At 40.5% G+C, this 22,885-nt stretch overlaps 1 protein-coding gene across 2 annotated transcripts in view; it reads right to left on the reverse strand.

The window, feature by feature from the left end:
- Positions 1 to 22,885, reverse strand: part of LOC111604224 (sodium-coupled monocarboxylate transporter 2) — a 40,794-nt gene that overhangs the window by 1,822 nt on the left and 16,087 nt on the right. Inside the window, exons 1-6 of one of the 2 annotated variants that reach the window (XM_023322195.2) lie at positions 22,420 to 22,438; positions 9,602 to 9,822; positions 9,390 to 9,537; positions 1,054 to 1,228; positions 852 to 987; positions 150 to 309 (exon numbers count right to left, since the gene is read on the reverse strand). In XM_023322195.2, the coding sequence (XP_023177963.1) occupies positions 150 to 309; positions 852 to 987; positions 1,054 to 1,228; positions 9,390 to 9,537; positions 9,602 to 9,812 (830 nt within the window). In that variant the 5' untranslated portion in view covers positions 9,813 to 9,822; positions 22,420 to 22,438. Of the gene's footprint in view, positions 1 to 149; positions 310 to 851; positions 988 to 1,053; positions 1,229 to 9,389; positions 9,538 to 9,601; positions 9,823 to 22,419; positions 22,439 to 22,885 lie in introns of those variants that run through there. The other variant, XM_023322194.2, reaches the window with a different exon arrangement.

Below are 22,885 nucleotides of genomic sequence, written 5' to 3' on the forward strand. Positions count from 1 at the left end.
GATCGGCTTCGATATCCGTGCCTATCGATAATCTTGCGTCAGTGGCTTAAAAAAAGAATACTAGCTAAGGTCACACTAATATATTTTATTTCTGTTATTTTAGTGTAATTGCGCGCAATAAGAGTTTTTTTTTTAATATTTACACTAACCTGCGCACCTCCTTTAGTGACTTTAGACTGACATAGCGCTGCATAAAATTTTGCTGACAACCAATTTGTGAAAGTGACATAAAAAGCTGTCCCAGCCAGGCGGAGGTGGTATCAACGCGCACGGTTAAGTCCCCGGTGAAGTTCCAGAAGCTTAAGCGGCCTACAGGATAAAAAAATCAAAAAAGAAGATATAACAGATATAAGAACAAGTACGTATTCCTTAAAGCAATTGCATGTCTTGCAAAATATTTATTTCTATGGCAACTTGCATTGCATAGAAAATATTTATATGTATGTACGCATTTAAGGTATATACATACATATGTATGTATATTTCTATGACTGGCCATGTGCTTCGATTCCCAACGCGCTTAGCAATTGTTGGACTGACAGAAAGCGATTCTAACTGAAGTGACAAACGCGCTGCCGTCACACATTTATTACAGTTGTCACGCATTCACATCCTAAGCTGGTGCTGCCGCTGCTTCTTCTGTTTTATATGCCGGTTTTATCATCATCATTTATGTGCATAATGAGCCGACGCAACGTAAAATGGATGCCATTTTAATAGTCATCATTCGTCAGCATAAATATGAAACCGCCACAGACACACTCACGCACATGCAATTTGACAGGAGACGCTAATAAGCTGCCATGATCAATCGGAGCTGGAGTATTCTAAGAGAAGAAGTGATTGCTTACCATTATCGCGGTTCAGCTGATAAACCTTTTTGGGGCCGCCGCTAGAGATTGTGCCCTGTATGCAGACCGCAATTGTTACCACCAATATGGTGATAGTCTGAATGACGTCAGCATTGATGGCTGCTTTGAGGCCACCCTAAAAATAAGATGAAAACAATCATGAGGGACATCACAGCTTAGCTAAGCTCTATCATCCACTTACCATAATGGTGAAGAATATGCAGATGGCCGACATGCCCAGTATGGAGGCCCAGTAGGGTATGCCAATGACCGCTGAGAGCGCCACGCTGGGCGTATATACGGTGATGCCCAGATTACAGATTTGCCTCACAATGTACGTGGCCGAGGCGAGACAGCGAACGGTGCGACTCTTGAATCTGAAATTGAGCAGCAAAATGGTTTTGTGTCAGGTGAGTACACGCTGCTGAACTGGTAGCTGGCTCGATTTACAGCGTTAATTAATCCACAGAAAGCAGCAAACAGCGAACTGGAACAGGAAGTGGAAGTGGATGAGGAATAGGAAGTGGCCCAATGCCTGGCCTCATTTATTTACTTTTATTAGCTGCGTTTATTAAAGTTTTAATGGGCTTGCCCTTTTTATGCGCGTCTGCTCATTTTTGTTGTTGTTCTTTTTTGTTTTTGCCTTATGATTTACTGCTCTGTAAAATAAGGGCGCTTACAATAAGTGGGCGTGGCAGTCGCTGCTGTTGCAGCTCAAGTTCCAGCAGTGCCGCAAATTTACGACACGGCCAAAAGAGGCTGAGTCTTTCGTCTAACGACAACACCAACAAAATTGGCGGGTTCGTAACTCGTTTTGATTGTTTTTATAGTTGTGTTGGCTTTTTATGATGCAGCTCCTTAGACGCTAAAGCCAAGACACATGGTTATAAAAATATATATGAGTGTATGTGTGTGTTAATTTGCTGTAAAATGCGCGACAAGGCGCCAAGTGACCGAAAACGTATCCTGTTTCGACCTCCTAATGATCGCTCAGTATGCGCGCGCCTGTGGCACGTGTAACGAACTTGTTGATGTCCCCATTACTACGGCGGCCCCACTGTACACATTTATGGCTGGCCCCATCGGACCAATTGACTGCCCGAACGGATTACAGCAGAAACGACTTTATTATTATTTAAAAAAACCGATATATTCTTGTAAAATATCTTACTCCAATTTATGGATTTACCATACTGGCAACGCAACCCTAAGAGACACGGATTCTAAGCAATGTCCTTAGTCGAAATTGCAAGTCCAAAGCATTGCTTGTTTAATCAATCAAAGCATGTATTGAAAATGCAGAAATGTGTTTGGACTTATCAAAATATAAGGCAATAAATTTTGAATGAAACTTATTTCTATATTAAAATATGAATTTCTGGAAAATGTACATTTTAATAGAAGTCTCGTTATGCATGAAGCTTAAGCTCAATTTTGTTTATCTGCAAAGCTTTAAAGTGCAACACTGTCCTACATGAAAGTAGTTCGAGTGCTGACTGGTGGCATATAAATTTTCAATTTTTGTATAATTTATTAACAGAGAAGTGAACAATTGTCGTAAATAACAAGATTGCTCCAGTGAGCAATGTCCAAAGAGGAAATACCTAGACCACAAGAGAGGATTAGCATATAGCTAGACATACACACGCACACTGATTGCTTTGCATATTGCTTGCCTATGCAATGCATCTTCTTCATTAAGTCTATGAATGTGTTATTGAATGAGTTCCAATCGTTATGAATATATCTGAGTAACTGGGTCAAGTCATAGCATTGTAGCTTTGAAAATGAAGGAAGCAAAGTATATGTGTAAACTTTTAGGGAATAAATATAAAATTATTTGGAATAAACTTGATCTGCTCGTTGTGTAGGGGAAATAAGAAATAGAGGCTTAAATTTCAATTTCAAAATCATTTATACATGGATGGACTAAATATACCAGGCAGTTGTTCCTTATCGACAATGTATTTGCTTTATGTGATCGAGCATATTTTATATATTTTAAGTATTAGGAATACTCAGAGTATAAAAATAGAAAATAAATTTCTATTGAATGTGTGCTAGCCTTTTCTCAATAATAATATTGCTATACATGTACGCCGGAGCTATTAATTTTACCATTATTTAATATTTGTCTATCATTTAAATACTTAAGAAGCCAATTCACTTCTTGCTAAGTGCTGTGCCCTTTGTATGTGTGTGTTGAGGCTTACGTAAGCACTTATGACATGCATTTCTAGCATATGGGTCTCAAATTGCACACATACACACACACACACTTGTAGTTGTAGCTGTGTCTGCGTGTGTGATTAAGCCAACTGCATAATCCAGCGTTCGTATGCGCGCTATTTGGCTTTATTGATGGCACATTAAATGATTAATAGCCACCTGTAAATACGCATTTAGTAGTAGTTCATGTTGTCATCGAGCTCTGGCTAATTTGCATGTTAAAGCTGTATCGAGCTGCACTGCCATAAGCCTGAATGATTGGGTAGCCAGTCGTTCGACTGCAAGTCTAAGAGCAATCAAGCGAGTCATTTAATTAATGCTTGAAAGGAAAAATTCATTTCTACATTTATTATACCCTGAACCCATAGAAAACGGGAAATCGGGGTATAGTGGTGTTTTTTTCAAATGTATGTAACGGGCAGAAGGAGACGTGGCAGGCCCCGTAGTCTATATATTTCTGATCTGGACGACGAGTTGAGTCGATTTAGCCATGTCCGTCGGTGTGGCTGTCTTTCTATCTCTCCGTTTGACCGCATTTATGAATGCGACGATCTTAGAACCTTTAAGTACTCGATGCTATAATTTTTGTTTGTATGCCAAATGATCGATAATTATTCCTGTTTTTAAGTTGTTGATTAAAAAGTTTATCGAACTTCCATTATTATATTATATTTCGCTAGCTAGAGTCTTCAAGTTTTTCATGTAGTTTCATGTATTTGTTACACAATTTTTGATTTTTGTTATATTTGGCACACCTATATCAAATTTCCCGTTAAAACGGTGTGATTTATATATAAATATATATGAAAAAAGAGTTCGAATTTGTACGAAATCGTCACATATTCCATAGAATACGTGGGTCAAATTTCATTGAAATCCGTTAGGTAACACAGTTATTAAATAAAATGTTTGGCCCGTTGGATAGGTCACGTGGCAAGCGTAATCATTTTTTCCGTACATGTGTCCACATCATTGTCTATTCGAAGAATTTGCGATTGAATTGTGTTTGAATTGTCAGCTGCTGCCTTGATATATACTTGAAATTAATCGTTCAAGCAGTAAAGTGGCGGTGTCGGGATGCAGGCTCAACTCCTGGTGAGGTTGGTTTTGTTCTTTTTTACAGACAGGCTATTTTACTGCTGAGGCGGGGAATATGTATATGCCTACACTTGGTTCTGCTTAAATGCATAACGGTCGGGGTTTAGGGCATCGCCTAGTCGGCCACCCTCTGCTTGTTTTATTTGCAGTGGAGGACATCAATCAATAAGCAAATATCAATCGACGCGTCCACATGCCCCACGTATTTGTTCGAGCATTGAGTGCGCTTAAGTGCATATTATGAGCCTTTGTTAACTCACAGCTCGGACGGTTTTAAGCGGCTTACTTGCTTGACAACATGTACAGCATGTCGTATGCGTTATATGTTAATTATGAAAACGCTGACCCAGTTAAAGAACGCAAAGAGCATGAGTGTGAGTGTGCGTGAAGTTAAGTTAAGCTGCGAAATGTAAATAGTATGCCCATTATCGTAAAGATATCCTGGCATAATGCAAGTAGCGCCGCGGCTTTATTGAAAGCCCATTAACCATGGCAATCGAGTGGGCTAATTTGCATGGCGTTCATAATGATGGAAGACGGCGCTCAGGCCAAACAAATTGCATGGGCGTGACAATTGAGAAGAAAGAGAAATCGAGCCACAGATAACGAGATTGACGCAGAGACAGATAAATAGATAGATAGAGAGAGAGAGAGAGAAAGAGAAAGATGGTAGCATGAGCTAGGCAAACATTTGTTTAGGCATTTGCACATGGCGCTCATCATGGCTGTCGAATGTATAACGGAAATTGATAAAGAAATGTTTATTGTAGCAAACATGAAAACACACACACACACCATATTGTAGGCATAGTAATGCTCATACTCTAGTTTTTGGTAGCGAGCAGGACATCTCTCATAGCTTCCTTGCGGTCAATTTTTGCCTGATATGTCAATTTGATATGATTTATGGGAATTATTGTTTCGGTCTCTGTCTCTCTCGCTCTTTGTTTTTTTTTGTGTTTAGCTTGTAGCAATTGTTTTTCATTTAGCCTGTTAACATCGTGTTCATCACAATAAGTGCTGTGCATCTATACCCCTCTTTCTCTCTCTGTCTCCCTTTCTATTTATTCGATTGCTTCTCTTTCCCCTAGTTGTGTGAGTGATGACCCGAGGCTGCCTGTCTGCCTGCCTGCCTTCATGTCCGTTGATTGAGCGCTGTTTGGCACAGTGGGACGCTTTTGTTCTATAGAATTTAATTGATTTGCCTGCCAGCTTATATCATTTGCCTTCCCTCTCCCTGTCGATTTGTCTCTCAGTCTCTCAGTCTCTCAAATGGCATTGAGGAAAGTCTATTTAAGGCCGCGAACGTCACTTAATAACTTTGAATTAAATGTAAGCGCCGCAAAGTATGCAATAATTGATGCCGCCCTGCCAGTGGCCAGGCTCTTGCACAATAATGCAACGCTCAACGAACAATGTCTGCTTTATCTGTCTTTCTCTCTCTCTCTCTCTCTCTCTGTCTCTCATACACTTATTGAATGCAGTTGTAGTCGCTGCGCTGATGAGGCTCTTTGTTAGTGTTAGTATTGTGCTGCATTGCCTATGTGAACCGCTTAAGCCTCGAGTGGCCAGAAGAGCCTGACGCTTTTACAATTCGCTTAAGCCCCGGCGCATCATTTATCATTGCGGGCGGCGGTTGAGTTCGTTCGGTCAGCATGGACAGCAGCATAAATTAGGGCAACAAAATTTAATATGGTCAGCTGGGATGAGCGGCGAGCGGCAAGTGGAGTATAATGCGTGCCTAATCGCGGCTTTGGGTGACTGTGGATTGCGCCTGGACCGCTGCGTCGAGCTAATTTTATAATCAAAAGCGAATCAGTTGGCAACTGGGGAGTTGACTCTTTGATTGGATTAAATGCGCCGCATAAATAAACATAATCAGGCGTGTGCTCTGAGTGCTTCGACTAAAAGGCGACATCCCGCGTTACCTGCTACAACTTTGTTGTCTTTGAATTGCAAATCATGTCGCCACTTAGTCGCTGACATCGCACCGAAAATGTCTTTATTTATGCGTGCATGTTGGCCCTCAGTTCTGTATTTTTACTTTTTTTACAAGTGCCAGTCGAAGCTGCCTTTTGATGTTTGACGTGTGCCCGGGCACTCTGGCCGGGCCCTTGTACATCGTAAATATTCAAGCTGAATTCAAATGCACTCACAAGCGAGCGCACTGCGGTGGCTGTGTCCCCATCTAAGTGCTAACAAGTGTCATATTGAACCACGGCCAAAACAAGACTCAAATCAATTTATTTACTTGTCAGACTCGCCCACTGCTCTCTGTGTGGGTGTGTGTCGTAATTGTCTTGCATTCAATTGAAGCTCCATTTCCACAATTTTGGCAGTTGTAAGCGCGGTCGAGTCAAGAACTTGGCTGTCTTTAAGGGCGACGTGGGACTTGACCATTGAACTCGAGGCGAGGGCGCAATGGCAAAAACGAAAACAAAAGTCGGCTACAAATCTCGGCCAACAAATACTCGTAAGACTCGAACTCAAGACAAGAGGCAGAGGCCATGTGCTGAGTGGCAGATGTCACTTGCGACGGACTGCTGACAAGTCTGTAACGGCGGCGAGTGTGTGGGTGTGTGGGCGTGAGTGTGTGTGTGTGTGCTGCAAAGATTCTACCCAGCAGGAAATGTGATCATTTAATAAACCAAATAGAATTTCAGCCAGACGCAAGTCTTTTACTCAGCTCAGGTATGAAATCTCGCAGTTGAATATGTATTAAAAGGGCTTTAATAAGAATTATTTTTATTTCGTCAGGAAACAGCACCGTGTTTAAAAGAGCCATGGGAAAGCTATACATTTTCCTTCTATGTGAATCTAAATAATGCATGAAAATGTAATCAACGCAGACCTGACGCACTCACACGCTAAAGTTTCCTGCCGGGTTGTTTTTTGTTTTTGCAAGTTTTTTGGCTTTCGACTGACAGACTGACGGGTTGACTGGCTGACTGGGTGACTGTCAAAGCTGAATGGGATGCTGGCTGGCTGGCTGGTTGGCTTTCAGGCCTGACGGCAACAACACACGCTATTTATAAACATTATGACACAAACGAATTGTCATACAATTTGTCAACAGCGAGCACAAGTGTGCCAGCATCGTCTGGGCCTCTTTGAGGGCGCTTTGTTTTCTTTTCTCTTTTTTTTTTTTGTATTTTTGTATTATGAATTCAGTTTGCTTCTCGTTTATTATACCCTAAGCGCTTGAAGGCTTAATCTTTGACTTGATATTTCTAATCCGTATGTCTAACAAGTTTTGTTTCGCATCAGGAACTTGCAGGAGCTTTCCGTATCTTTATTTAATTAATTTTACAGATTGAACTAGAATTTATTTTGATTTGGTGGTTTATCACTGTTTGATAGGGTATTCATGACATCATCATTTTTTGGACTTGAACCGTGTTTTCTCTTTAATTTGCATTATCATAGTAAGTCGTCAATGTCATTGTCTCTACTCGGTTCACATGCTTGTCATTGTCGCTGCCTAGCACGCTTTATAGCTTCCTTGAGGGCTTATTCACTTATAGGTCGAAGCGACTTTGTTCCCTCTTTTTTCTTGCCAATTTTGATGGAGTTGTATGCATAAACATGTCGCGTAGCGCCAGTTGGGCTGACAAGCGACAATGAGCCTTCAAATTTGTAACAACTTTTTGTTGCCCCGGCAACATCTTGTCTATCACTCGCAAGTCGCAACTGGAAACTGGCAACTGGCAAGTCCCAAACAGCCCATACACAGCCCTTTTGGGTTTGTCTTGAATGTCATTTGGCTGTCATCAAACTAAATCGCACATGAAATTTACCATGTGTCTCGCATGTGTACATGGAGAATGAGACTAATCGTAGTCAACCAGAATGCCACTAACCAAGATTGATGGCCCCACTGGTTGAAGGCAGCAACTTGCACTATTTCTGTCATATATAATTAGCTGAAGCACAGTAAGTTTGCTTTATGATTGTATTTGAAAGTAGATGTTTGCAAAGTCTGGAAATAATATTCAAAAATCTCTTTCTAATAATTTGCTTCCTCCAAATCGGCTGCTTATATGTGGTACATGTGTTTATAGTTCGGTAAAATATAATTTTTATATTGAAAGTTGAATTAGAAAATTATTTAAAATATATTTACAAATTTGCAAAACATTTCCCCACTTAAGCTCACAGTTAATATAAACAAAAGCATATAAAACTTTTTTTTTCTTTTTAAACTAATTTCAAATAGCTAGAAAAGTCACAGTCCTTTAATATCTGTCTTTAATGTCTGTCTTCATATATGCAAATTCTAGATAATCACAGTTCGAATTGATAAGGTTTTTAAAAATATGTTAAAATTTGCTCATCAGCTGGCATTGATTGAAGGTCGATTAAATTCTAGATTTCATTATCTTCCCATGCATAAATAGCTAATTAATAACTTGTGTCTAATATCTGGCATTAGTTGCTGAGCTACATTCGAGTCTCATTCTCATTCTGATATCAATCATTGGCAGCTTGCGCTACATTTAAATAATTTCTCAATTTCTTACAGATTTCGTCTCTTTTGCCAATTAAATTTAAATCAAATTATGCTGCTGTTGTGTTTTCAGTGCCCCAGCTGGCTGCTTGAGCTTCGCCTGGAGCTGAGTGCGTAGCGTTTGTCAGTTTTGGCAATTAATTGAATTTTGTTGTCGAAGCTGCAAACATTTGATAACAAATTAGTTTACTAATTTCAATCTTAAAAAACAATTAGGCTGCTGGAGCGATAAGGCGAACGGACGTAGCGGCGACAACTTGTGACAGTTACGCCTAGTTGGAAGTTGGATGGGGGCGAGTTAGAGTCCTGGCACGGCAAGGACAAATATATAGATTATTTGGCTCGCCTTTGTTTGCACTCTGCTGCCCGGCCATTTGTTCTTGTTGTTCATTTTGTCATTATTGTTTTTTTTTTTCGTTTTGAAAATGTTATTCATATTTATTTAGCTGAGCAACAGCCTGTTCTCGCCTTCATGCTCGTTCCCAGGCATGCTGTTCTGTTTAGTCTCATTTTTTGGTCGTTCATTAATGAAGTATAAAATCATTTGCAGAGGGACAAACCTGCTGTGGGGCATGGGCGCATTTATGAAATTAAATTGAATGTTAAAATAACAATTTTCATGTTCTCGCTGTGTGCTAATTAAATGCTGTCGTCATTCTTATTAGTTATTTTGTTATTGTTTTTCTTTGAGGGGTGGCACTCACCTTAGATCGATGTACTGATAGACAGATGTGATGCCGAGGTTAAAGTAGACGGGCACAAACATGAAGCAGACAATGGGATAGGCACTCATCATGCCGTATATTATCTCCCACATGGCCGAGCCGCGATAGTAGAGTTCACTGGGGTAGCCTGGTAGATGGAAAAGGGCTCTTTAATAGGTACAGCTCAAGGTCGAGCTGTGCTCTCAACTTACCTAGCACCGATCGTACGCCGAGTGTGCCACGCGCTATGGATATCATAACAGCCACTAGGGATACGCCGCCTGTGGCAAACACATAATCCGCCTTGCTGCGCTGCTTGCTTTTGCCGAAAATGCGCGTCCAGAGTGGTCCCAAGACGGTGAGCGCTATAAATGCCGCAAACATGAAGTAATCCCAGCCCAGTGTGCTCAAATCCTTGGCCATGTTGCTGCTGCTGCAGAGATACAAATACAAAACCATAATGCAAAAATCAAATACCAAGTTGGTCAAAATAACTTTTCAGCGCCAGCGAAGGGACAGGAGCAGTGGCTTTGTGTCGTGTATGTGCGGGTTGTTGTCAAAACGTTTTCTAGCATAGTTGAACATGTGCATATTAGTCACGGTCGGTGCACATAATGCCAACACCGTCAACGTTGAAACTTTGGCCACATTGTTGCATATCCGCAGGCGCGTGGGTCGCGTGGGTCGCGTGGCCGCGTCTGCGGTTGCTCGTCCTCGCCCGTCACAAGCTCATGCAACAAGCCAACTCTTCACCCAAAAAAAAGGAACAAACTCTGGGTGTGTGTGTGTGTGTGTGCTGGCGCCAGAGCAAATGAGTTAAAACAAAGCAAAATGTTGTGAGCTACAAAATTTATGGACTGTGTCCTTTTGCTTGCACTGTTCGCATTTGTATTCACCATGGCAGCCAGACACTGGTGCCGCACTGTCTTCCCACACCTACACGCGTGTCTCTGTATGTGTATATAGGTATGGTCTTAGCAGCGACAAGTTGGAGGTAGCCGGGCTTATATGCGATTTGCTTTGCAACTTTGTATTTTTGCACATGTACTCGAAACAAGCCAAAGCTAAAGCCCAAGCCAACTGTTGATCCGCTTGAGCAGAGCAGCCCAAATTTTATGGTCCTGCAATTGCTTAGCTCTAAATACGGTTTACAGCTTTGCAGAGGATATTCAAGCTATATCGCAGTATGTAGAATAGATGTATTCAGAGTAGATGTTCTCTTTGATATTCATATAGAGCAGTCTAATACTTGTTATCCTTTGCACGGCTACTAAATCTTACACTGCTATTTGTAGTTCGTGTAAACATTTTATTGGTAACTGAAACTACTCTGTTTGTGCTTACTTATTGCACGATATATCTGCCGAAATGTGCATTTGTAAAATATGATTTTAATATATTTTCTATAGCTAAAATATAATTAGTTTTCTATAATTGGAAATATTACTGTAAGCTACAGTAGTTTGTTTTTTTGTTTACTTTAATTTATGACATGCCTTTAGGATTAAATATGAAAAGATATTTATTTTTTATATATAGAATATTGTTATAAATAATATTTTGGCTGCTCAGACTTAAGTGAAACTAAAGCTTAAGAGAAAACTTTGTGCCTATTCCATTGAAGCTATTCAATTTGTTCCCAGAATATGTAATATTTTCATATATATACATATATTGGCATACATATGGAAGTGCTGCTAGTTCAAATTTTACATACTTTGAGAACAAACTGAGTCTATAATAGCTTCAACAAGATTGAAATTAAGTATAAGTTCAAACGGACGAACCTACGTATGCTTCTAAAGTGAATAAATTCGTGTAAGGAACGAGGTTTGGCAGCGAGAGAGTCACGTCGACCGAGTGTTTGAGCCACACTCACGTCGGGGAAAATAAAACCGAATGTGAGACTAGCAGAGAGGCGGTGTGAGAGACCAGAGAAGAGACAGCAGAAAACTGCGACTCATTGCGTTCTGAGTAATAGAAAGTAAAATGGAATCTAAAATGCCAATTGGGAATGAATCAGAATCAGCTCCATTCCCCACAAATACATATTACATATCAACTGTTGAATTGTTTTTCGAGTCCATTATTATCAGTTTGTATTTGGTTTTTTGCGGGAATTTACATTTGGTTTCATTTGATATTGATATCAGAGATCAAGTTTGTAAATTGAACTTTTGCACCAAGGGCTGGCACGCCATATGGGAATTAATGAATCAAAATTGAAATTCATTGCCGTGTAGTAAATCTATTGATGCTAGTTACAATTACATTTTTAAATGGAAATTGTTATTTAATAGTATTATCATAAATTATTCATACGCCCCATTAAACGAGCATCTGGACACAAATTGTAAATTTCATTTATTACCGACTCATTCGATCATTATTATTATCATCAGCAACATTTTGATGTCCAACTAATTGGCAGCACGTAACCAGCCAGTTGTGTGTGCGCGTGTGTGTGTGTGTGTGTGTGCTTGTGTCATTTTCTGTCCCTTAAGCTTTTATCTGACACTCTGTCTGGCTTTTGTTTTGCCTTTCTGTACAAACTATTAGTCATGTTTTTTCAAGCTTGTTTTTGTTCTTTGTGCTGATTTTTTTGGTTTTTGTTTTTTTGATAATGGAAACTCACATTTAAACTGCACAGCTGCCCAGAACTGACAGCTGTCCAGTTGGACTGGCTGGGCAGTCAGCTTTTTCTTTGGCCATGTGATAAGCAGAAGCCAACAGGGGCAAACCCACGGCCAAAGGTCGTCCATTGTTTGGCTGAACTTGAGCGCAAAATGTTATTTTCTGCTTGCTGAGCTTAAGCAAATTATCCATATTGCGAGCGCTTTGTCTACTACCTGCTGCTGATGCTGTTCCCGGATTCATCATTCAATTCCGTTTAGCCAACGTTTTGGGGGCGTATTCGACTGTTGCGAGCAGCAGCTGACACTGAAAGGCGACGTGTCCTCAGCACCGTCACACTTCCAATAGAGAGCGACGACAATTTGCGCACATTTTCATCAAGTATGTAAAACGCTGCCAAAACTAAGCCACACGTATGCATAAGTAAGCAGGAAGCCCTATTTTAGATAGCGTGGTGTTTGACATTTCAAAGTTTCATATGACATATAATAAAAGCGGGGCTCAAGTGGTTTCCGCGAGGGAGCTGAGCATGGCGGGGGAGCTGGTACGTAGACTGCAGCCGGAAAATCTTGGGCGCCCACATCAGCGTCGAGGCGCCCGTTTTAGTCCCGCTGCCCCGAGAAACACTTGCAGTTAATATTCATGCACTTTTGGCGCAGCTTGAAAAATTATACGAACGCTGGCGACATGTGTGTGCTGAGATGACGAAGGAGTCGTCGATGCCAAGGATCATAAATTATAAAGCAGCTTGTAGCAGCAGTTCCGACAGCATCAGCAGCAGCAACAACAGCAGCAAACAGCGCCAAACCTCTGAGAGTCGTTGACATGTCGTAAGTCTTGGCAGGCCATTGTGTGTGCCTGAACCTGACAGCCACAATGGAAAGTTATTAAAAAAAACCGACGAAAGAACTCCAAGCATAAGAAGGAGACTGAGACTGAGCGAGAGTTAGTGAGAGGAAGTCGGTGAGTTCATCGCATAAACAAAAAATGTATGCTCCTCATGAAATATTCAACATGCGTGATACAAGATCCAAAAATCTGCCAGATAATGCGCCAAAAACTCGAGTCCAATGAAAATATCAAAAACACATTTGCAGAGACGCTACTTAATTTGCCATTGATGGCGCTCTCAGCCACGCCTCGCGCCTGCCTCTGTCTATTTTTATATTTAAATTTTATTATACTCGTATTCTTCGCTTCCGTCTCCGTCTTCGTCTCGGGCTCGAGTCTATTCTTTGCCATTTTGGCCATTTGCCTGGACTGGCTGTTTCCGCCTCTGAGTCGGCCACTGACAAATTGAAAATGTAATTTAGTCAAAGTGCAACATTGCGTTGCATACTTTTGCGCGCTGCAGCCACGCCCACAGCCCACCCTGCAACGCCTCAACTGTTGGCTAGCGTCCAAGCAGGCCAGGCCAGGCCAAAGGACAGCAGCAGTTCCCGACTCAATATGGCTTAAAGTGCCCGCCATGACGCAAAACGTATGAAAAACTATGGTCTCTATTTTTTTTACCTTTCACCTACGCACACACACACACACACAGCAAAGAGCAAGAGCTGCATGTTTAATGCATGATTTTGCATTTTTTATTTTCTACCGTGCCAAGGCACAAAAGGTGTGACCCGTTGGACATCACAGTTTGGTCAGCAGTCGCCAACAACTTGATCAAAGTTAATACCCTGTATTATCCATAAGAAAAAATAGAATTTACTATTCATGAGCTACGTCTTCAACACTTCTGACTACTCTATTATATATATTGTTCTATAGATTGACTGGTTATGCAGAAAAGGCTTCTTAGCTTGGCATATCATATGCCTTCTATGTATGAGCTAGATATATTTTTCAAATATATATTAATATATTATAAAAATCTTGATATGTGAGCAACTTTCGTATTTTATCAATCAATCGCTCAATTGAATTTATTGACTACTCAGAGCATATCTGCTAGTCGACTACACTGCACGGCATGGCTCACTTATTTGTTATGACTTAAGCCGAGTCATTATGGTAATTGTCTTGTTAGCTTAAGATGGGGTGTGTCCCAATCGATGGCAAATTGATGTCAGGTCTTGGAAATTAAATGCACAAAAGCAAAGATTGGGCGGTTGTCAGGTAACTTCATTTTGATGCCTTGAACTCATTCAGAATGGCTAAAAGCGTAAATTGGTTTTATGTAAATTCATTTAACAGACAGCAGAAGGTATCTATATGTGTGCGACATTGCTTATGCTTAACTGCTTACAGAATTCACTTGAAGTTGAAGATTTTCTCGCTTTTGCTAGAGATCATGAATAACACCCTAGCAAATTATGTAGTTCCCAAACAGTTTGAAGTCAAAATAATAAAAGTAAACTGAAATTCAAGTAAAATTAATCGAGTTTAATCACTTTTTAAACGTACACGATTATAGCAGATTATTATTCAGTTTTTATTTTAAATTTAATGGAGTGGAAGCCATGAAAGAAGAAGCAGTTAAAGAAGCTTAAATTAAGTTTCAAGCGCTGGCAATGAAGGGTAAATAGGAAATTCAGAAATTCCTGAACTAAAGCGCTTTCAGGGCTTATGTACACTAGTGATGCTATAAAGTAAACTTAAGGAACTTGGAAATATTATGAGAAGCCCAAACTAGATTTATGGGGCACTTGCAGCGCTGTGGCAGCAACAGCTACCCCTTTTCGTAGTCAACAATGTTGCCAGCTCTGGCAATGTATGCATTTCATTACAATGCATAAAACTTTTGACGCTCGCTGCATTTGCAAGTGCGTTCGGCTAATTAAAGTACCCGGCTAATTGGAAGTTGGAGCGCGAGCAACTTTCGAGATTGTAGCAGATTTTGCCAATCAAAAATGCATGGAAGTGTTGCCAAAGTTACTCATGATAGGTTTTAGCTTACAGCCACAATGTGGGTATAACTTTTGGACCATCAAGTGCTTTAAGTTTGCTGGCGCAGCCGCCCGTGCACACGCACCTCTTCAAGTTAATGTCGTGGCAATCGCGTTTGTCAGTTGACTCGCAAAGCTGTCGTCTTTCGTTTGGTGAATGGCCACGCCTCTTGGCACATACCTTCAAACTGGGTGGAAAGTGCAGTTAAGTCAAGTGGCAGCAAGTTACTTCTGTTTCGTTTGCCGTTGTCGTCATTTTCTCCTTCTTCTACCTATACCCTGTATTTTAATCAAATGTGTAAAGTGAGGGTATTTTCCGTTCGACATCAATTGCTTTTTAGCTAACAGCTGTTTGGTGATTGCAAGCTGTAATATAACTAAATACACAATTCCATTCGTTATCTATTGCGTAAGCTGTAGTTTGTGTGTCTGTTGCTTAAATGCTGGCTTTAGTATAGAAGGTAACTCTTAGTTGGTCACTTTTGATTCTTAGTTTGTTTTAGTTATATTTGTGCTGTTGCTTTTTGCAGCGGGAACTTTCATTGGGTTTTTGTTCCTCATTTTTGCCGCACGGCTGCTAAAAGTTGTTAAACACAAAACTTTGCCACTTAATACCAGTTCGGGTAATGAAATACGAGCGTGGCGAACGCTTCCCCGCGTCGCCAGCAAATTGAAGTTGAAGTATGCGGTTCACAAAGTTCTGCCAACATGCAACTGTTTCAGCGCTTTTTTTATTTGCAATGCTTTAGTTTTTGTTTTTGTTGCTGTCTTTTTTCAAATGATTTCATCGTCTTCGGAATTTTTGCCTCATTGCATTGGACAATTGTTTGTTTGTGTTTTGTTTTGTTCCGTTTTAGCCTTAACCGCGCGGGACCCTTACACATGTTGCCCTTTGAGTGTGCTCAGCGGTTTTGGTCAAGTTTCGTTCGATTTCACTTTGACCACGTCCAGTCGACTTTCTAATGAGAAAAGTCATTGCCTCTGCCACGCCTCAACTGCGGCTTTTGTCTGACTTAAAATACATTTGGCCTCTGCACCGACCTCAAAATCATTTATCAAAGGAAACCAAAAATAAATACTTGCTGCAGTTGTTCTCCTCTTTTACATCCTTTCACATCGTATTCTAAATAGGATGAGCTTGAAGAGACGAGTTGCCATAGCCATATTCATCCGTATGCTTTAGCTTTAGACCAACTTTGTTTTAGAGTATTTCCTCTTCGCAGTAGCAACTTCGCCTGTTCCTCTCTGTTCTTGTTGGCCATGAATGCCAATATTTCAATTTGATCCGAAGGGGTTAGGGATTAGGTTTCATTCTTTAGCACAACACACACGCTGGGACTTGGCAACCTTCAAATTCCATGCTCTTGATTTCTGTTGCCTTTTCGCTGCAATTTATAATAACTCGTGCCGCATTTCCTAATTTATTTGCCGTCTGACTTTGAAATAGTGTGCCGCGTTCTTTGCAAAAAGTTCTCAAAGTTTGTGGAAAATCTCAGCTGTGCTGATTTCTTCTGCTACTGCTGCTTGCCACTGTTGCAGTAGCAAAGCTCAGTGGAACAATTAGGCGCTGCCGCGCTTAAGCAATTTGCGTGAGTCGCGTGGCCGCTGAAAAGTATGCTACAGCACAGTGTGAAGTGAAGCCAGGCAGGCGGCCACATGCTGTTAATTTGATCAACATCGTCCAGGGCTGGCGACACTTCATCATGGCAATTTGGTGGTCAGAGTTTCTTTTTGCAGCTCTCGTAAAGCCCGGCTTTTGTGTTACAAACATGCACAACTAATTTCACGTTGTCGCCACGTTCACGTCCATGTTTCCGGATGCCACACAGCAGCACTCGACACCACTGGATGCTACTCGCCTTACACTCTGTCGCCCCTCTATGGCGTCTAACTGCTCTTGGCTTGGCCTGCCTGATACATATACATGGAGTTTTTTTCTTCTGCAGCTGCACTTTTGCTTTAACAAAGTTTTCATTACGCGTGCTATGCAGTGTCCTCTCTTCAACTGGCAACTGCCCTCGAGGCCATCAGCTCTGAACTGCTCTCCAGTTTCCACCTGCTGCGGCCGACAATGGGCTTGGGCTGTGGTTTTCTGCTTGCGTTTCTTTTGCTCCTCTGCGCGCACATTTCACAAATAATTAGGTTAGTTAGTTCGGGGCGTTGAGTGGCGAGACTATGGCACCTACAGTTTTGCATATTAGGCATATTAACGCGTTTAGCGATGTCCTAGCCACTTGCCGCACACTTCCGCCCACCCACGTGAAAACATTGGTCATCTAAGGTTGCTCAATATTCCACCTCTAACGATGTTATTCGCAACAATAAATGTCAGACACGTAGTCAATTGACCAGAGCAACTTTTTAATTTCCCAACAGACCTGGCCAGTGTGGTCAGTGCAGAAATTGGTGTAGATGCGAGTATATCAATGAAGGGACAAATGTTTGCTTTTTAAACCGGATTGCCACATGTTGAGCGAAGATAATCTATTTACTCATGTATAGTACTGAAGTTGGGATAAAATGTGGCTGATTATGCAAGTGTTTTCTATAGATTAACTCTAATTAGACCACTACCGATAAAAACATGGAATATTGAAAGGAAAATCAAGAATCTTCTGCAAATGAAGCAGGCTGTGTACGCTAGAGTTCTACTTCAAGTTATCAAATAATAACAAAAGATCTCTGTAATGTATATAAAAGCATGTAGATATAGTAACTAGGAATTAGCCTATACTTTTAGGAATATTTTCGACCTGCTGAATTCAAATTTGAATCGAAAGATTCAGAACTAATATGGACAATGTTTAATTCAGGGCCTCTATTACATTCAGCTACATTACCTGCTCTTATTTTAACATTTTAAATTTTTCTACATTTTTATTTATCTTATATATATCATGACAGACCTATATACCCTAAACTTATTAAAAGTCCTCATTTGTAGTAGCTTTCATGTTCTTATGCTGCTTCAGACGAGTCTGATCCATTTTCCCTGGCTTGATAAGTGTTACTTCTCATACTCTTCTTCTTCTCTTACATTATTTATAATACAAACTATTATTTTCATATTTCATTTTAGCCCCAATAGCTTTGTTGACAAGGTCATTAAATATTCAGAATTAAAGTCCAGTTGGCAAGTGAAGCAAATAATTCTCGTTCTAAAACTGGGGCACATATGCAGAGTAATTGGTCGTATGCCAAGTGAGCTGCGACAAATGCAAATATTTGTTTATTAATTATAAATAGCACACGTACATACAATAACTCAAAACTATTTATTTTTTACGCTAATTTAACTGGTTTAATGGTCTTTAAACCCGCGCGTGTGAAACTAACAGACTTCGTCTTTTAACTGAGCATGGTTCAGATCTTACCGATTTGATATTTTAATATATAAGCTTGTTAAACTCTCGGCGAGTCTTTTTTTCTGCAAGGTTCAGTGCTGTGTTAATGACATTGGCAATGACAGTTAACGGTTTACGTATTCTCTGCTTCGCTCTTTGGTAATAAATTTGCATTTAAGTGTCCAGCCAGGGGCTAAGCAAACTATAATTTGTCTTGTATACCATGTGACACAAGGAAAGGACACTAATCATCGTTTAGAGTGCTGCCACTTGACACCCAGTGCCACCCACCGGCCGACCAATGCTGTCTCAGCTTACGTAGCTCTGCTGGCTAATTGAACTAATGAAATGTTTTTCTACTCTTACAGCTCTTGAGTGTACAGACACGTTTGTCCAGCAGGCTTTTGTTTTCAGTCTCTCTGTCCCTCTCTCTCTATCTCTCTCAGGGTGTGTGCGTATCAGCTTAAATTAAAAACCTCTTTTGGGCTCTTTTGTTTGTGCGTGGACTCTACCGTTGGCAATAAATTATGCTTGCTACATTTTGTCACCAAGGAATTACTTTAAATTGATATTTATGCTTGAAACTTCACCTGTCTACAGCAGGTGCGTGTTGTAAAGGCTCTTGTCAAAATTGACATTTACTTTATGCTTTAGTTTATTGCATATTTGAAGTGTATTACGTCTCCCAAGGGAGGCATTAGAGATTTGTCAACGATACACGTCGCATGATCTAGTTAATTGTGCATATAAATTGTTGCCTAGAATCAATAGTTAAATTATTTGTCTGTCTGTCAAAATAACTTTAAAGTAAGCTTTAAGCATTAATATTACTTCAATCGTGTATTGATATAGTGCCTCTCTCCTCTCCTACGACTTTCAGTTAGAGAAGGGTATTTAAGCCTCATCATCCTGTCGCCAAGTTCTTTTTTTTGGGATTGTCAGCGTTTCGTTTAGCGCCTGTCAATAGTCGCTAGCAATTTGCTTTGATACAGTTTTGCAATTAGGCTGCCAGTTAACGGTTGCTTGTGACTAGCCATTAGATTTTCAATTAACTTTGATAGTGAGTGCACTGGGCACCGTACTCAACGTGGCCAGCGGAAGGAAGGCGGCTGTCAGCACAAGTTATTAAAACTTTAATTCACTTGGCTTGATAAAAAAAATTAGTTGGCTCAACGTTTTTCGTGTCATCTGCTGATGCTGCTGCTGCTGCTGCTGCTGCTGCTGCTGCTGCTACTGCTGCTGCTAGCCAATATGCAGATCATCCCACTGACCCACCCACTGGCAGATGGAAGACAACATTTTCTATGCAGCTACACGACAGGTAAAAATGGCTAGTCAGCCATGTGGCAGGGTAAGTGAGTGCGCCCTTTTTGGCTGCATGTGGCAGCTGCACAAATTGTTTGCTGCCAGCAAAAACTTTGCAGGCAACAAAGTAATTTATTTAATTCTTGTCGACATTTTTTATTTTGTGTCGTTGTTGTCTCGGCAGTTGCTGCTACTGAAATTGGCAACAGTTGCCCGGCAGCAGTTGTCACGGAGCCCCACGCAACATTGTTGTAGATTTCATTTGAATTTATGCTAAATTGTCAGTTTAAAAATGCGTGTTATCCTTCTGGACGGGCTGTCGCCGTCGCCGTCGCCGTCGCCGTGGCCGTGGCCGCCCTTGTTATTGCTTGAGTGGGGGGAGGATGGGGGCGTGTTTAAGGCTCAATTTTGGCTGTTGTTGTGGGGACTGTCGCCCTGAATTATAATTTCAAATGATTGTACCAATTATTTGCGTACAATCAGCTGTAATTAGCATATTTAATTATACTTATTTCGCATAAATATGCATGAGACGCAAATTTCATTTAACAGTTGGCAAAGTGTTGACAACTTGAGCACCTACAATTGAGTCAGCTCGAAAACTGACGACTAATGACATCTTTATAAAATTAACTTAAAGCAGAAACATTGCTCATTCAATTGATTGATCGATGTCAAACAAAAGCCAAAACAAAATCAATCGAGCTGCAATTGCAAATTCAACTCGACTAACGACCGTGACAGTAATTGATGGAAAAAGGTGTGCAATTAGCCATATCCACTTCAATTTCATTGCCACTACCTGTGACAGTTGAAATCTTCATTCAACTTATGCATCAGCTAGCAAGAAAGTCAGCTGTGTGTATGACTGCACCTGAGTATACCCTGTATATAAATTTATAATTTTAATTTGGCTGTTAGCTAGGCATTTATTGAGGCACCTGTGCTTGCCTGTTTGCTCTACAAAATTGTTAAGCATTTGAAAAGAAGATGCCCCTAAAATGAACTTTTAGAACTGATACAGAAGCTTTTGCTTCTTCTACGATTTACTATTATACTTATTATAATTTAATTACTAATATGCCGATGCTCCTTACCTGACGGGGTATACCATGGTTGAAATAACTCATATGTTGCACTTGACATTTGACAGGTGAGACATTCCCGCGTGTCAGTTGCATAAATTTATGTGTGCTTCCCGTTCTATTTATAATTAAAGGCAATTAGTTGACTACGGCGATGGGGTTGCACTTGACGGTGGAATGCAACAGTTGCCGGCAAGTGTTGCATTCCATGGATGGCCGTCGTAAATTGGCAAACTCAAGTGCAGCGTGCTGCGCTCAAATGCTTTAATTAATTTCCTTTCAACTTGGGATAGCTTGAAAGTAGGCAACGTTCATTCACACGCACGCACACCCTGTGCAAAGTTATCAAGTGTAATTTGCGTTTCGCTTAAGACAGAAGCAAAATTCAAGCAACTTGTCATAATCAGAAGATTATGTTGCAACAGCAACAGCACAAGCATCAACAACAACAAACTCACTTAATAACTTGGCAAAGCGTAACAGCAATTACACGACAACACACAGCAACAACAGCAAACTTTGCGAACACCAGCTTGTGTAGCAACAACAACAACAACGAAGTCACTTTGTGTTTATGCTAAAAATGTTGCACGTCTTGATTGACAGCAACAGCAACAGCAACAACTACGCTGGACTCTTGAGAGTGTGTGTGTGTGTGTGTGTGTGTGTGTGTGTGAACAGAGCGCCTCCTTGGAGCGGAAGCAAGTTGCTGCCGTTGTTTTTGCTGTTGTTGTTGTTTTAGCTGAGGTCCCATTTCGGTCACATCATTTATAAGCCAAGTGGGCGTTGTTTGCCATTGTCGGCTGCACTTATTGTTGCTGTTGTTGTCTTTTGTCGTAGCTCGAAGTCGGTTCCCTGGGCACACCAAAGGTCGCCCGCATACGTAACGAACTCAAATGAAGTTGCCAGCAAGTAAGCTAATTTGTATAGACTTCAGCTTGTCGACGCTGCTATAATTGTGGTTCACTCATTAAGACGCTTGACTGTCACAGCTTGAAAACTCCCAACTTAATATCGTCTTAACCGAATTATCAGAATTCAATCGAAACACTTGCACTAACAAACAGTTATTTTTTTCGCGTGCCGCTGATTTACCCAAAATATTTTCCATGCTCCACTAAAGGCATCGTCGTAAGCGCTTTTCTATTTGTTGACAACGCAACGATTGCTCAAGTGCTACTAACAGCTGAAATTGAGTGTGGAATATTCTTGCTAAATTCGGCTTGCTGCTGATGTTTAACGAGTTTCTTGGTCTATGTGTGACAGCATGTGATATCAGAGGCGTCGTGTACAAGCACCCAACTTTGTAAACCAAAATATTCTTAACAACTCAATGAAGACTTAAACAAGTTGTAATAAAATCAATTTGTGGAATAGCTTAAATGCTTTATGAACTATTCCTTTGAGTTACACGTGCTGAAACTAGTTTGTATTTGTGAACCCATATTAAATATTTAGCATACTAAATCACTTAAGTGCTGAATATAATTTTAAGCGATTCCTATGATGTCCTAGCAGAATAGTAAAGAATAGTCATTTTTCTTGAAAAACAGTCTCAGGTATATTATGATAGCTCGTGCTTTTCGTATGAACGAGAGCTGAATCACCAAAAAAAAGTAACTGAAATTCAGCTTCTGATACAGGTGTGTCATGGAGAACAGCATAAGCTAATGTCAGCTGTACAAATAGACTAGCCACACAATGTTAATCGCTGACTAAATCAATCAATATGAATATTTGATGACAACTCTTTCAGACGTATTTAGGCACTCACGTGATAAGGTGTTGTTTGTTGTATCTGGTTAACTTCTGTTTCGTATATTATTATTACGCACAGAGAACGCGACTTTACGGTTCCAAAGTCAAAATTGAATGTCGTTGTCGGAATCCCAGTTCCGTATTTATAAGACTTTAGGGCCGGGCCTTATGGCGTCAGGCGACTAAGATGATTTACATTGAAAATATTTTCAACAAATACGTGTGCTACACAGAGCCAGAGTCAATTTCAGCAGGTGTTTTTCTCGTGAATGTGGTTTATGGCTAGCTGAGCCTTTTATAATTCTGCATTAGACTAAAATTTAGGTGGAATCTTACCAGACAACTGGCAAATGTTTGTCCGTCTATGAAATCATAAAAAAAAATACGACAAAATATTATCTCGCTTCCCCTGCATGTAACCGAACGACGTCAGGCGAGCTCTGAAGCTGATAAGACGTTAAATTGAACCTAGCATTTTTGAG

Source organism: Drosophila hydei, unplaced genomic scaffold (assembly GCF_003285905.1).
Source record: "Drosophila hydei strain 15085-1641.00,03,60 unplaced genomic scaffold, DhydRS2 tig00008121-arrow-pilon, whole genome shotgun sequence".
Lineage (NCBI taxonomy): Eukaryota > Metazoa > Arthropoda > Insecta > Diptera > Drosophilidae > Drosophila > Drosophila hydei.